At 35.5% G+C, this 17643-nt stretch overlaps 1 protein-coding gene across 1 annotated transcript in view; it reads right to left on the reverse strand.

Moving 5' to 3' along the window:
• LOC115440752 overlaps nucleotides 1-17643 on the reverse strand; it is a 42280-nt gene that overhangs the window by 13792 nt on the left and 10845 nt on the right. The window contains exons 2-3 of the mRNA XM_030165190.2: nucleotides 5587-5795; nucleotides 4266-4404 (exon numbers count right to left, since the gene is read on the reverse strand). Of these exons, the coding sequence (XP_030021050.1) occupies nucleotides 4266-4404; nucleotides 5587-5795 (348 nt within the window). The remainder of the gene's footprint in view (nucleotides 1-4265; nucleotides 4405-5586; nucleotides 5796-17643) is intronic.

Here is a 17643-nt window from a genome sequence, read left to right on the forward strand (position 1 = left end):
TCGCGAATGTTAGCTAACAATGACTATAGTCATTGAAATAGAACTATTTCGCGGATTTTATCGCGGTTTTAAGAGTTCACACTTTATTGCACCACGTGACCACAAAGGCTGCAATCTGAAACGTCGGAACAAAATGTTATAATAAACTAATAGTAATAAACATTTACAATTCCTGGGTTATATCACAGAGCACGAATCAAGCATAATAATATGTCATTTGGTTGCGTCCATACATTACGCATGGCCATAATGTAATTACCAAAGGCTAATAAGCAGACAACATGCCTGACTGTCGATGTAAATAGGCTATGTGCATTATGTATATAAGTAAGTGGAATTACAGTAAATGCTTAGCTGAACATTGGCATGAGTCATTGAATTATTTGTATAGTATAAGATTTGATAAATAAAATAAAAAAGATGTAATGTACGTTTGATGACAAAAAAGTAAGCCAGGAGTATTTTTCTGCCTTCCTTCTTTAGGCAGTCCTCTGTTAGGTAGCTAGTGAAAGGCTGATAAGTTATGGCCTACAGTCCCCATCGATAATTATTTAAATTATACAATATTGGTTGGAAACTTACACAAGCCTGGGGCCTTATTCAACATTACTCAAATCGGAACTCAATAATCGACGGCCAGACTTTGAAGCCACTGTCGTAAAAAAAATATAATTGCAAAATGTAAATAAATATTGTAACTTAGACTTTTCCGACGACCAACATCTCACTCCGCCCCGTCACCATGTCGGCTTCAAAGTTCTCGAAACGTCGGGAAAAAACCATAATATAAAAAACCTTGATGACATCCGAAAAAACGTTTTATTTCAATGACTAACATTCGCATAAACATAAGAAATTATTATATCTTATACTCTTGCCGAGCGTAAAAAGAAATATAGCACTCCAAAACATTTCCAGCTAATGTTTGTATCCCATGGGTTTTCATACTTTCCTGCCCTAACACCCACCACTAAAACTCCTGTACTCCAGGATTAGCAGTGGCACGCATTTTATGATACCGAGCGATGGAAGTTAACGAGTCTCGAGGAACACTAATTTGTAATCCCACGGGTATATTGTCATTTACAAGGTACGATTTTAACCTCTGAACTTATACTGAGCAGAAGAACATATCGCAATCCGACCTGGGAATTGAACCCGGTATTTCAGCGGAACAGTCACGCACGCAATACAACTTCCTCCGAATCAACAAATCTACAAATACGTTATTTTTTTTTATAAAGGCAATGTGGCCCCGCTGTTACCAAATGGTAAGGGGAATAGGACCCAAAGATCGTCTTGACTGACGAGAGTTGATTACCCCACGCCAGTTGACACAATTATGCCGGCCGTTTCTAAACCGGATTAACACAAACTGATCCCGGAACGCACATTACGTATGCCATTGGCGAGTTTTATTCTATCCCTTTATTAAAGAGCATAATTATATAATGGCTCCATTTAACCGTAATTTAATTAGGAAAGTCCGACACTGATTGCAAGAGAACGGAGTTAATATGCTATAGACATCGCATGGCGCATTGAACCGTCCAAGGCCTGGAGCGTCAGTGTAAAACCTCTTTTTACCCGGCTCTTGGAGTACATGTTGCTCTTTTAGTCTTTTCTATTCATCGTGTAGAAATAAAACAAGAAAAGAGTTTAATGAAAGCGATGCTATGGATATTTTGTGAGGAAAATTGTGTTGCAGTGTCAGATTATTAATTTAAGTTGGTATGTTCTGGTTTTCTTCTGGTAATTGGGGTAAAATATTATAACATTTTGTGCCATCAGTTGTAAATAATATATATTGTGAGATCATTTATCGATGTAAGTATCACTTGATCTCAAGTTACCGATTTTCTCGTTCTTCAACCTCTGTATACTTTAAAAAGAATACAATATAAATTTCCAAAAAACGAATAACTTCTTTATCATTAGACGGTCTGTTCTTTTACGTAATGAATAGTCAGTTTATAAACAAGAATACCTTGTAAAATTAATGTAATAATAATTTCTATTATCAGTAATAAAATTAACAAATTGTTGACAAAATAGTTTCCAAGTTAATACTAGAAATTATAATTAATTTGATAGGAATTTTGTCGTCGAATTAGGTTTTTCTAAGGTCTCATTGGAAAAAAAATCACATTGCTAATTTCTACATACCGCTACCACGTACCTAAAAAACGGAACATAACTGTACTGGGAAAAATCCACATTGCTAATTTCTCCATACCGCTACCCTATACTAAGAGAACAGAACTTACCTGTTCAACAAAATATACCTATAGCAAAAAAATCCTATCTCTCTTCAGTCGACATTCTATTTACATCCCACTCCACTCAGGTGCAATGAACAGTAATCAATTCAAATTAAAAAAAATCGTCAATATCCTAAACATTCACGTATTAAATACTAGTTTTTGCTCGCGGCTTCGCCTGCGTATTGAGCCTTTCCCAGTACAAAGTCCTTAAAACACTGTAGTAATTCATAGCGCCAATTTTACGACACCAGCGCCATCTATTCGAAAAACTATATAAAAAATCCATTATTTTCCATTGGAGAAGATTACCGGGATAAAAATTAGCCTATAACTTAATCCAGGTTATGGTCTACATGTGTGGTAAGTTTCACCCAAATCTGTTCAACTGTTTCTGTGTTTACATTTAACAAACAGCCAAACATTTGCTCAATCTTTCACATTTATATCATTTACAAGGTCATTTTGACATAGCGTTATTAAATGAAACCACATACTTATCTACTTGGAAATAACACTTTATAATAAGTTACTTGAGCCATAGATATAAAATAAAAAGTGTAAGTTTCGAACAAAATAAATATTAATAAAAAAGTCATTTTAATTTTATACGCTCTAAAGACACTGCTACTACTCTAAGAGAATTCGTTGCAGTGGCAACATCATACTTTCAGTCAGAAATACATCCACGCACTATTCGCATTAAACTAGAAAAAGAACAAAAAATCGGAAAACTAAAGCCAGGATTTTCCGCGAAAATATTAGTTATTAATGGATAACTTGGCACAATGTCAGCAAAAGTAAGACGAGTATGTGGTTTCATTTAATAACACAATGTCAAAATGACCCTGTATATCAGATAATATTAACGCAAATTCAAAGCATATAACCTAAAACAAAATACAACAAGATTAATACTTAACGCGCGAAAAAGAAAAGCCAGCAGATAAGTAAAACAAGGGAAACCAATAACTTGCCCTTAATGGCCACAACGACTAAAGCTATACGAATAAAAGAAAAATATCATCGCAGTTATTCAATGTAATGTTTTTCTTTGGTGTGTTACAGCGGTATCGACAATTGAAATAGATTATTACACTTGTAAACGAACGTTAAGCGTATGCTGCTTTCACACGTATTTGTTGATAGAATGATTTTGTTATGAAAATGTTCTTTCGTATTTCTAGATACGGCTGTAGATTTTTTGTAACTTTTGTGCCGTTTATTTGCGCTTTAAGTTTTACATTGCTTAGTACCTCTTTAAAATATAACATGCCATTTAAATTATGAAATCATCAGTCTAGTCAAGGAGGATTCGTGGGCCGATCGACAAATTTCGAACTGTATAACACAATCTCCGTATAATGAATGCTACATCTCTAAAGTAATACTTTGACTAAGGATTTGACCACTGTAAAAATTTGCGAAAAGAGCGGACCCGCCTATGTTTCGTCACATACACACTCACGCCTTTTATCCCCGAAGGAGTAGGGTGAGGTGCAACTGGTGCACCCCCTTTCTGCCATGTGTATTCCGTCCCATGAGGTGATACGAGGCGAACTATATCGGGCACAAATTCTACACTCCGGGCTGATAGATTAGAAAAACCCAATATCCCTTTGCCCGACCAGGGAATCGAACCCGAAACCTCCGCACTACAGTCGTACCCTAATATAACTACGGCACCGAGACAGTCGTGTTTCGACAAATTTAAAGATTTTTTTTGCCATTTTTGTATAAAGCATGAATGAGCCTCGAAAGGATGGTAACACTAACAGGAAACCAACATAAGCTGAAAAAAGAAGAATACAACTCTTGTTGGTGAAAATTTTTCTTGGACTCTACTTCATACCTCAAGTCAGTCAACACTCTATTTGATCGCCAATCCAGATACTACTAGATGCAGTAGGGCCATTTTTCCGGTGCCCGTACAAAAAATTACATCAGTTGCAATGACTTTTTGACTACAATTGAGCGTGCTAAAATAACAAAAAATATACTCACGAGGTCTACATTTGTATGAAACTTCGATGTATTTCCTAGTGAAAGGGCAGGGGTCTACAATGCCAGGTCTCGGAGTGGTGCTAAAGGTGCATTGTTGCTTCTTCTGACACGCTTCCACCACGGTCTGCAGCAGGTCATACTGGAAGAAAAGCCAGGTTTTAAAACGTTTGCTATGTCGCCTCTGTTTCTGGATTTTTAAGTGACGTTCTTGGCTCGCTATTACAAGGTTCTAGGATATATTTTTTTACACAAATTTAATTTTAATGTCTCATAAATCTAAATATTTTTCAGTAAACAAATCCAAAAATCTCGAAGGATATATCAAAGGGTAACCATACAATCTTGTCTTTTCAAATTTTACTGACATGAAAGATCAAAATTATTTTTTTCCAAGATACGTAAAATTTAACATGGAACCTTCTAATTGTGAGCCAAAGACATAACGTATATTAAAGGCAATAATTTTAAATATTTCACTAAATTTCTTGACTAAGCACTTGTAAATGTGTTTTGTACGATGTCACATTTAAGCATCAAAAGCATTTATTTTTCGTTATTTACAGAAGTCCTATATATTATCCTGAAATGAAGGTAGCCTGTTCTCCGCAAAGTCTCAAATCACAATACTAAATTACATTGAAATCCGTTCAATAGTTTTGAGTTTATCGCCATCAGACATAAGCGGTGAGGACTTTATTTTATAATCAGGGGCCTTATTCTCTATGCCACACGTTATTTTGACAGTTCGTAACAAACACGTAACGCACCGCGTCGCGTTTAATTCAATAGTAATTGACATATAGAATATCATTTCACGCAAATTTCACGAAGATAACATAACACGACTGCGTTACGAGTTTACATTGTCATAGAGAATAAAGGCCTAGTAGTGAGTAAATACGTGTACAAGTATATTTCCCTATCAACTTGTCTAATGGCAGGGCCCGGCAACTACAATCCCAAGGGCGGTCGCGGGCAAGCAAGTGCCGGTCATAAAAACAATAAATCAAACCTCACTCAATGGAAATATTGCAGGAAAGAAAAAAGGCTAGTATCAAAATAACTATGATATAATATGTAGCAAGAACCTACTCAACGTAAAGGTGAATATTATTCGCCAGTTATTAGACAGCTAATGTAAATAGTAGATATTTGATTATCACGAAGTTTTTTTTTTCAAATTAGTCAATGCAAGTTATATGTGGAACCTGCTACTGACTGAAGCTCAATGTTTATTTAAAAACAAATCAATGTTTGCTTTATTTAAAGGCAAATTCAAATAATAACCACTGCTTTATCCGTAGATTTCTTCTCATCTTACCTGCATCGCATTTGGTCTCTTACAATTCTCTCTTTCTTGTTCGTCTGAACTGCCAGAAGAAACATGGGCACATGCAGAGTTCTCAAGACTTGCTTTTCCGTACTGTGCGACCAGGATACTGATGGCGGTTCCTTTTGGACACTCTATGAATACCATTTCATCGTCACACACCGCTCTTTGCGTTGTCTTCAATGTATTGAGAAGAAGAGCTGTAAGAAAAAATATAATATTTAGTACTAGCGACCCGCCCCGGCTTCGCACGGGTGCAATATTTCTCCACTATTTAAAGGATGTTATTATACATATAAACCTTCCTCTTGAATCACTCTATCTATTAAAAAAAAACGCATCAAAATCCGTTGCGTAGTTTTAAAGATTTAAGCACACATAGGGACAGAGAAAGCGACTTTGTTTTATACTATGTAGTGATAACATACTTTTATAAAATTTTAAATAATCTGTGGACTTCATTATGACGGACTTCTATCGGAAAATAAGGTCATTTTGCAACACAACTTCTTACATAATGCAACCGTTAGATTGCCGCAGGACCCAATCAATGTTTAATCGGGTTTGCTAAAACCTTGAACGAACCCCACAAGACATTATTAACCTCATTCATAATTCAAATGGGACTGCAATAAAACCATGGCGTGGAATCGGCATGGTACAACCTAATTTTATCTCTTTTGGTCACATGTGTTTATATTTCAGAAAATGGAACATCAGTAATAAAACTTATGGCAATTTAAAAACAGAACGTTTTCCAGAGATATCAACTAATAAGACCAAATTAAAGTAGTGAACAGGATGCCACTAAAAATGTTATGAGGCCGGGTATTATACGCTCATTCTAGCATTGTCTGAGTATTCCATAACATTATTGTGAATTGGAAAAAGTTGATTGAGTCAATCTAAGTCCAATAGAGTTGGTAGACTGTACGTCCAGAACAGTAGACCAGAATTCAATAAAATTTCATTTTAATTGCATTCTATCAACTTTAATATCGTCTCGTCCATCGCAAGACGACTGCAATTACATAAGATTATTCTAGATTGGATAATCGTGCAGTGGCTCGCCCAAAATGGCAAAAAAACAACATAATAAATACCACATAAACTAACAACCCATTGAACAAAATATGAACTTTAAAACTCAAATCTCCGTGTAGAAAAAACGTCGGTTTAATCAAATGAAATTCACATTTCGCTTGAAGTTAAAACTATGACGTCAGAAGTTATGTTACAACCGCATTTGCGTATTTGCTGCAATGCATTAGATTCGTTTTTGAGCGTCAGAGGGAACTTTCAGCATTAAACACTCTCGTAATCTGCGCCGTAGTTGGAAGATGGATTTACGGAGACACTGCGACGCATTAGGGACAGCGCAGCGTCAGATTATTTCACTGGATTTTAGCAACATTTTCTGGAAATTTCGTTTCTTTTCCAAGAATCACTAAGCGCGTTCAGTGGTTGAACACTATGTACAATAGGACGAGTATTAAAGACTATTTTGATGGATAAAAATCATAAACCTATTTAATTTAAAAGCAAATTAATCGTTAATAATCGATATCGTAAAATTGAAAAATCATTTGTGTATCACCGTAGATGAATACTAAATACACTACAATACATAACGAATTAAATACTACACTTCCACTATCTTACACCTTATAAAAAACAGATGAAGTGACTTCACTTCTAAATTAATGGCAGTCAAGAACATTTTAATGTCCCCAAAAATTCCATGACATTCCATTTTATCAGCTGTCTTTCCATAATCTCCTTCTAAATGTTTTCTAGCTGTTTTTTTTTTTTATTTATGGCATAAAACTGAACACAATCAAACATATTTTTAAAAGATTTTCAAATGTTCTGATTTAGATTCTCTTTCTTAATTATATGCCCTAAATAATTTTACTGCGGACAGTTATAAAGAAGGAAATTAAACTATACATAACTAGTGTACAACTTGGTTATAAATAAATATGCTATCCACACATCGTATGCGTTTCGCCAAAAACAATATGTGGGTAGATACGGTTACTTTGACTTTTCGGATGACCAACAACTCATACCTAGTGACCATGAAGGTTGTAAAGTTTTCGAAACACGGGGAGGAAATTATAATATAAAAAACCGTGATAAAATTCGTTAAATATATTTCATTAAAAAAATACTAAACGTTAACTAATTATAATCCACTTAACAGTTAATACATAATCTCCTTTACTTTAATTCTCCACAAGAAAGGTCTCGACTTGAAATTAATTGTAACAACGAAAATTTTTAGTGTCAATTTGTTGTTAACGAACTACCACGGCGAGTCTTCATTCCATTGCCTTTGTACGAACGGTCAAAGCCCGTATCATTTATTGAACTCACACTCCGCAAATCTAATTGACTTTTTGTATAACAAAGCGCGTACGTAGAACGGGGTAACAAAGACAAGGCATGGTATTGAATATGTCCTCGTGAGGGAAATCGGGTGAAACAATACTCCTTCGAACAATGCGAATGAAAGGTGTTTTTAGGTAACCATGGAGGGACGATAAAGGGATTCGTGTGCCATTGTTGTAGTAACTTATCCCCTCGGCGAATGATTGGTTTCTTGTTACTAATACGTTGCTTTGACGAGTAAGTGTGTACGAAATAATACGTCATTTTGCTCTTTTAAATGGCTTATACCTTGTTTGGTAGAAGGTATCCATCAATAACTCGAAATAATGACAGTTTACAAATAACATACATACTCACGATTTTATTCCCAAAGGGGTAGGCAGAGGCGCAAATTGTCCACCAATTTTCTGGCGTGCGTATTCCATTCTTTGATGAAATAGGGGGGGAGCCTATCGCCGTAACTTGCAAAAATGCCAGACTACGGGCTGATTCTGAGTAGAGAGACCCAATAGCACTTTGCCCGACCCGGGGATCGAATCCGAGACCTCAGTACAGGAGTCGTACCGCTCAACTACGCTCTCGAGGTAGGTTACCAATTCATTAGAAAAATATTAAATTGTTCGATTAATTTATCAATATTTCACTAAAGTCTTAAAATTCTAGAAGGTAAGGTCTAGAATTATATTATTAAGAATATCTGATGTTATTTATACAATTTGAAAATTCAATTATGAACTTTAATTATGAGTACATGATTATTATCACTAGCAGTTATCATCTACGTGAAATTTCCGAAGTAAAAGTGATTAAATCGGAATCAATATTATTACATTATTTTTTAGAATCTGTTGAATAATTCCAGAATCTAACTAACAAACATGCAACTATCCATCTCCATAAAAACAATGAACATGTTACCTCATAAATAGTTGGTATTTACACAAAACGAAAAACATTATACCAAAAATATTTAGTAGGTGCTATTCCATTTCAATAATATAACAATGAATCTCGCAGACTGCGTTTCATCCGTTAGACGTTTTAATAATCTCTTTGTCCGAATAATAGGTAGAAATATGAGGAGTATTTTCATTTGAATGGGAGCTTTAAAACTCAATTCCATTCCGACGATACAAGGCCGACAATATTTTGGCATTATTAATTCATAAAACAAACGTTATGTTTACCGATGTCGGGGTTGTGCTTTATCCGGACCCTTGGAGATCTTAGGACGATGTTCATAACTCTTTAATGTTTCGCTTTGATACATGGCCGAGTGTTTCGAAATTATTCATTAGTATTGTTCTGTTAAACAGCTTTGTTGGGCAATTTTAAATTTTATTACTATAGGTTTAAACTCCGTTGTCGTTCGTAAGCTATTTTTTAATAAAAATAATTTGTGTTTGATACTCGTCTACATTATTTTTCTATTACATTATTTGTATCAATTACAAAAAATAGAAAACAATAACTTACCGCTTTGTTTACAATAAAAAAAATATGATCCCTTTCAAATATATTTAGAATACTTTTATATTGCTATTTTCACTTACGAGACGATATTCTATTTTTGATCTACAAAACTCACTCATTCTCAAAACTTTAATTGATAAATTGTGAGACAACTAATTTGATTGGCCTCAAACGGTTTCATTCAGTTGAATGAAATTTTAAAACTATTGTGTGAAAATGCAACGGAAGGCTAGTTTGTTTAAGAACTTCGTATTGTTCAATACGTTAAGTCCATGTTGTTTCAACCGTGGTTGAGTAAAGTTAACAGTCTTATTATACTGGACGGACGCATAGTGACTACGCCTCGCTATGAACTCGCTAGTGAGATAAAAGCCTTAAGGCCTACGCACACCAGGATAAAATGGCAGAGGATTTAAATTTTTACCAGAGTACATTCAAGCTATCTAGTAGGAATACGACATAAATTCTAATGTTTGAAATTGATTCAGTGGCATCGAAAGGGATTTCTGGCCACGGCATTGGAGTGCGCGCTAAGGGATACCGCAGCACACTGCGGTATGCAAAGGGAAGCCGAAAGCCGAGAGGGTAAATCCTCACCATATTGGCGCCCGCGCCGACTAACGCAAAAACTACCAAGATCTACCGAGCCACTGCACGTCGCGGAATATCTTGGTAGGCCGCCGGAATGCTGTGGTAAGTATATAAGCGGCTAGTGTGCGCTGCTGGTGACAAAATCCTCGGCCATTTCGTCCCCGAGTGCGTAGGCCTTTAAATGCACCTGATCACAGATGAAACAACACAGCTTTACTCCCTTGATTGTCATATAATAGGATTCCTTGATTATAGTCTTTAAAGTCTGAAATTGGATTAAGAAATTATCTTTTTTTTTCAAAATATGAAAGAAGTCCGCGAAGTAAAGCTGATGAACAATTAATTTAAAGATTTATAAATACTTCTGTTGTATTAATTGGGGTGTATTTTTCAGGGATGTTGCCTGTTTAAGAAATAAACGATTTCCGCTGGAGATATTCTACTTTAAACACGTATAAAGCACAAACGAAACGCTTTTCCGACTCCAAAGGGTTATTTAAAGTGCATATAAACATAATACCACAAATGGCAGAGCAGATTCCACTGCTCATGTTTTAATAACGTCTAATTATCATGTATACTACAAAGTTATATGATTGTAGTGATTTTTTAAGTCGGTTTGTTTTTTGTTAGAAACTTCGATATTGTTGCTATTTTCTTATTAAACATTAAATTAAATAAACCCAAATAACACAATTAAAAAAAACATTAAAATAATATTTGATCTTAGAGAGTCGTCTACTGCATCTTCAAAGTGTACTAAAATGAAAATGGCGCTGTTCCGAAGAAATACGAAGTTCAACGCAAAACGTACCATTTGAATCGGCCAAGGGGGCTTAAATATTATTTATAGACGTAATATATTTTTTTGTATTAAGAAATGATTAATATCCTTTCGAAGTCGTTTAAAAAGCATGGTGCCACGGCACATACTGCCAGCGCGACTATGGATAGTAAATAAATACTTGCTTTTGGCACACGGGTAGATGATCACCTAGGCCACTTTTTATCCAGGTAATTTGCGCCCATGGAAAATAATGTAAATTTTAATCATTCTTTTGAAATAGGTGGCGCTGGTGACGTTCATTGTCTTATTGACTTTTGTAGTGGAAAAGCCCTTTCACGCAGTCGAAGCCGCGAGCGACAGCTAGCAGTGGCGGAAGGTCCACATAACCCGATTACTACCGGCTTCCCTTTCGTAATTTATGCAAAATCTAATTACAATTAGGACAATTTACAGATCGCATTTATGCATTTCAGTAAGTACTTACCTATGAGTTATGTCGGGTTACCTTTCAGATAATTTTACTCTTTGCCACTATATATTTATAGTGTATATATATATAACTATATAGTGTGTGTCATCCTGCGCTTATCTATTGCTAGTTTGTACGATGAGCGCAGGATGTCATGATAATTTTATTCATGTCATATTATTTAGTATTGGTTATCAACGTTGTACTTACTTTTTTTTAGGTTAACATAAACTGTGTTTTTTGCAGACATTTAATCCATTAACATACTAAAATCACTTGTTACACAGTTGTTACATTACTTACCTTACATCTTATTATTGAATATAGCTTTTACCCACAGCTTCAACCACGTTGACATCCATTCCCCGGACATAAAGTAGGCTATAGCATTTAAAAACAAAATCCGATCAGTAATTTCATCGATAACCCCTATATACAAACAATCTCTTCAATATTAGTATAGACAAGTTGCGAAACAGGCTCTGGGGATCGTATATCCACGGGACATAAGTTCTAAGGCCTGTTGTACATTGATGCAAGTTATAATCCCAGATTTAGAGCTACAACGCTCGTCCAATATCCAGAGTAGCTCTTTACCAACGAGGACACGTCCATTATGCACTCCAATATGGACAAATATATAGAAACTAACTGATATTGACACAGATTAAATAATACTGTACGTTTGTACATAGGTAATACTGATAGTGTAACCTAGAGATTTTAGAATATAGATCTACGATCTTTTGTGAACTTAATGGTATAGCGTAGGTTTTGCAGCCTGAACCCAAAATTTGCTACTAGGCGTGAGAGCAAAAACGGAAATGACCCGCCTCCCACTGGCTACTGATACATGCGACAAAATACGAAAATACAAAGTTTCAGTTTTTAAAAGCTTTTAATTTGAACACTGACGTACTCCAAAAAGTGAGGCCGCTATCGCCCCCTTACGCTTCGCGACTGAATACGCTATGATTACTTTAAATTAGCTTACTTTCATTATATTTTAATAACGAAATGAACAGCACAAGATTTTTTTAAGGCAGAGCAAAGTGAGCCCTAATGCACCCGACGGTGAGCGGACTGGGGCCCCAGATAGAATATCAGCTGACGAGAGATCCCTTGCGAGCCAACATAGTATGCCAGCCTACTTGTAACCGGATGTACAGAGGCTGATCTTGAAACGCGATACACTTACGTAGACACCTATATGCTTGTATATAAATGTCCAACCACAAACAATTTATTAAATTATTGATATTAGTCTAAGTACTGAAGTAGAAAAATTATTGGTCAAAGAACTGTACTAGAACTCAGTTTCTCGTTTAGCTGCTCTTTTATGCTGTATTTATTACTATAAACGGACATAAAACAATATACTTATTTGAGGATTCTAAATTGTGTATTTTAAACCGATTAAATATTGACCACAGCACTAAAACTCTATTATGTGGTGGGACTGATACTCAACATGCTACTTATGAACGTATTATGAATTAATTTTGAACAATTATAATTTAATAATGGCTTTACTTTCATTAATTATACCTATTTAATTGACACCTATCTACTCGAACTTTTAATTATATATTCTCTACATATCTTGTTGATCCATATTAATATGTACTTGGGTATGTATGTTTGTCTTAGGAAATGAATATTTCCTTGTCTATTGCTCTCTTTATCTTTCTTTTTATCTTGTTTTCCTTTTGTCTCATAAATATTGCTCTTAGTTCCTGATTAGAGTTTCGTCAAATAACCTAACAAAGTTTGAATGATCTAGTGTAACTCATATTTGTGATATGTCTGTCCTTGAGTTATTTTTAACGTGTTTAATTGACTAGACGTCTCAATACGTCCTTAATTATTCGCGCGAGAGCAACATTCTAAAGCAATTCTATTGCTGGAAATACGCATTTAGTTTCGAATAATATTAGAGTAATAATCATTTCAGAGCACTTATTTCCAATATTGGCAGTCAGTTTGCTGCTGCCTAAGTCTAGTGGGAATATATGCTGGATTCTAATTTGGGTTCTTTTTTTGGGTTAATTTAACATGATGTTCCCAAAACCATTTTCCCCGGTGGGAGTTGATTTGCAAAGCGGTTGTAAAATCTAAGCCTAAATCGTATTTATAACATGTTATGAACAGTTTCTTCTGTCAACCCCTCATGTTCCCCCAGAGGCAATTCTCGTGCGCTCGGTCTTCACACCGAATGTATGCCCATACACGGGGGGACATTTATCGCGGCCCTAGGCACATAGTTAAATGTGTATACCTAATGGTTACCAATTCACATTCCGGCCTATAAGGGCTCACGAACATTTTCTAGCCTTCTCCCCTCCTCCGATCCTAAGTGGTTTCCTTCTCCTTCCTCAACACTTCCTTCCTAGCTATTCCCTCCCAACTTTCCTCCGCGGCCCTGCAGTCGCTAAGCAGATGGTTCCAGTATCACGGTCGCAGGTTTTCCCTGGTGACATCTGAAGGATCCGATACACAAAAAAAACCGCACATGTTGAAGAACCATTCAGGTTTCTATAACCCGTGGTACAGTCAGAAGATCCCCGTTTTCTATTACATCAAAATATGCTTCCACGAAAATTACATTGTTCGTGGAATGGTCGACGGAGCTATTTATTTGATGAACGAGCCGGCGACGGATTAGTCATTTGTTACTCAAAAAAAAGGAAAGTATAAGCTATCGTTTTCGTTTTTAAATTATTATAGGTACTTTACTTTGACGACCTCGGTGGCTTAGTTGTATGGCGTGCGTGATACAACACCGCTCTGAGATCCTGGGTTCGAATCCCAAGTAGGGCAGTGATATTGGGTTTTAATGATATCAGCATGGAGACTGGAATTTGTGACCATTATGGCGATAAACTCGCCCCTATCACATGATCGGACGGAATACACTAAAAAAACTGTGGATAACGTCGTGGGCTATACACTTATGATAATATTGATACAGTATCAACCGTTTGTAAATTTCGGAGTGCAGCTGTTTGTTATCCTAAAAAAAATACACAATCGAAAAGTGGGTACTCTGGTTACACCTGTGCCTATCCCTTCGGGAATAAAGACGTGCTGTGTGTGTATGAGTGTGTATAAGCACTTTATTATCAAAGGAAAATAAGCTCTCAAGGACACAGAAGAAACGAAAATTGTAAATCATATTGCGTGACTTCGCATAGCATCTAATTAAGTGACAACTCGCTGGCTCACTATTACAAGGTTCTATCTTATATTTTATATGCAAATTGAATTATATATATATATATATATATATATTACATCATTCTATGTATTGCTCAGTGAAAATGTCCAATAATCCCGAAATATATTAAGGGGGAATCATCAGTTATTCTCTTTTAATATCTACTAACATGAAAAAATCTAATCTCATTTTTATAGGAGCCTACAGTGGCGTATGATGAAATTTTCCAAAAGGGAACCCGACACAACATATATGTAAGTACTAATCAGCACATGTACGGTCAGCAAATCTTTCTAATTATTATATTATGAAAAGCGATTAGCTGGTAGGAACATATATATATGGAACCTTCGGCACTAGAACCTTGTAATAGTAGGCAAGCTAACTATAACTGTATAATACATCACCTTTTATATTCTGCTACACGTAGTTACAGCGTGATTAGAAGACTACAGATGTTAAAAATATGTATCCATAAATATTATTTAAATTTCGAAACACAATATTGTAATTAGGGTCATTATACGAATGTCAATAATGCGAATGGGCGATAATACTAAAATCAAATAAATAACATGCTAAAGTTGTTTGATAATATTTTTTATATGAAAAGTAATTATCCAGATAATAACACGTGGCAAATAACTTCACTACATTTGGGTAGTCTCACGTCGTAGGCGGACAATTTATTGTGTTGTGTTTTTTGTGACGATTAATTTACTTTCTCCTCACGTTAAGTATTTAGGTAACATTATTCTTTTCCTATTTCCAGTAATAAATGTGATAAATACGCGCAAATGACTTATTCGCAGATAGTACCGCACAAAGGTTATCTCTTGTGTTTTTACTGGATTATTGCTATTAATTAGATGGTAATTACTTTGTCCGTTTGATTTACAAACATGTTTACTGGTGGTAGGTCTTATATGTGAGAGTCCGCCGGATTAGGTACCACCGCAATGTATACTTCTGCTGCCAAGCAACAGTGTGTAGTCACTGTTGTGTTCCGGTTTGGTGGCGACCGCAGTGGAATACCAAACAATACTTTATAATTCAAGGTGTTGGCTGGTGTTTCTACTGTTTATGAGCGGTTGTATCGCTTACCATCGGGCGAACGGCAAGCTCGTCTCATCATTCAAAGTACTAAAAAAAATTATTTATCTTAAATGTTTATCTAATAAGATATATTTTAATATAATATTCTACGCATTCAATTATTAGTATTTCTAAAAATTTAAATTTCTCTCTTACTAATATCGAGCTTTGAATAAATTTCTAACTAAAAAATACTGACCACGCCGAACCAACACGCCACAGATTTTTTTACAATTTTTTTGAAATATTTATATTTTTCATTTACTGCAACGATCACAGTAGATAATATTAAGTGGCATAGATTTTACACGCTATAGATTAATTCATTCGTGCCATGTTAACTTAAATATCATTGAACGATCATCACATCACAAGAGAGGCTCCGAAACGCAGCGGGCGATAAATAAAGAAATATAGCAGTCCCCAATTTTGGACCGGGGTAAATATACGAGCGATATGACAGCTATTGTTTTCAAAGACTAAAGAGTGACAGAGGGCGTAGAGGTAACGTAACTCAGCGCACCAAAAATATTGAGGTTTACCTGTATGTATTTTCTATATTACAATTCACTGCTATTAAATGAAAACCATAGAAAACTACCATCAACAAGGTACATTGTAACCCTTGCTTGATACAATGATGTCAACCTAATTGTTGCGTCGCATGCCTTTAAGGACCTTAAGGCTTAAAGGGCATTATATAAAGAATGTACTCTGCCCAAGTCGCAAAAGACAATTTATATTAAAATCAATATGTTCACTAATAAGCATGACGTGGTAAATCCAAGCAGCCGCCCGCTACTTGGCTCTAACGTCACGTATAACAAGATTGCCGTAGATTCGCTCATTCTGTATGCAATCAAACCTCAGGTACGCATCCTCGGCATTGCAATTTCACAGAGTTCACGTGTTAATGCTGTCACGTAGTTTGAAAGTGCACGGTAAATAAATTAAATTGCTAACTCGTCGATTTGTTACGAATGGGAAACATTTTGTTATGTTTACTCACAAGTATCGCTTCAAGTGTTCTGGAAATTATTTTCTGTTACATATTTGATACAGGGTTTTGCTTTATCTTATTTTTTTGAGGATAAGGCCTAAATATCAATCTAGGATTCGGTCTATCTGTATAGTCGATGCCTTCAAAATTTATTCAGTGGTTAATACGCTTGCTGCTAACATTCATACATGTTACATACACATGTTTCCACGAACTTTCACATGAATTGTAAAATTTTATCCAATACCGATCATTCTATTAAAATTGTCTTAAAAGAATTAAGTTCTTCATCACTATTTAATTGGCTTTGTGACAGCATAGTACACAATGATGAAGGGTCATATAACCGGATTCCTTCCCTTTTGTAATTTATGTAATATCTTATTATTAGAATGTTTTGCGGCCCGCATTGGTGCAATACCTATATGTTGTGTCTGGTTACCTTTCGGAAAATTTCACCCTGCGCTGCTGATAGTAGATCGACTGATTCACATAACAAAAAAGATATTGAACGGTGAACCATGGATGCAGATTAGTTGACCTCTGCCTCTCCTCATGTACTATATATTATAAGTGAACGATATGGCAGTATGTGGTCATTTCACAGAATACCGGCTAAGGTCAGAGGCCATGCTGCCAAATAGTAATTTAAAAGAGATCTAAAGTAATATTAAACCCTTTAAATTTTACACGTAATATCGAAAAGTCAAAATTATTTCATATACAAGAGCAATAACATAACAATGTAAATCGTGTTAGTGCTCAAACTATTTCTAATACACAAAATTTTACTTACAGCAAATCGTCTAGCGACACCTTTTGAAGTATTATAAGTGTCCAATGAAAGCATTTTGCAATATTTATAGATGATGCGTGAAAAGGCCGCAATTAACACGTTTATAGCACCCTACAGCTGGGTAATGGAGCGTGTGTAATAACTAGGTCACCTTAATAACACTCACCTGCCGCACGTTGTTACTGTACAGACGTATGTAACATGATATAATGTCGTACAAACATCG

Source organism: Manduca sexta, chromosome 12 (assembly GCF_014839805.1).
Source record: "Manduca sexta isolate Smith_Timp_Sample1 chromosome 12, JHU_Msex_v1.0, whole genome shotgun sequence".
Lineage (NCBI taxonomy): Eukaryota > Metazoa > Arthropoda > Insecta > Lepidoptera > Sphingidae > Manduca > Manduca sexta.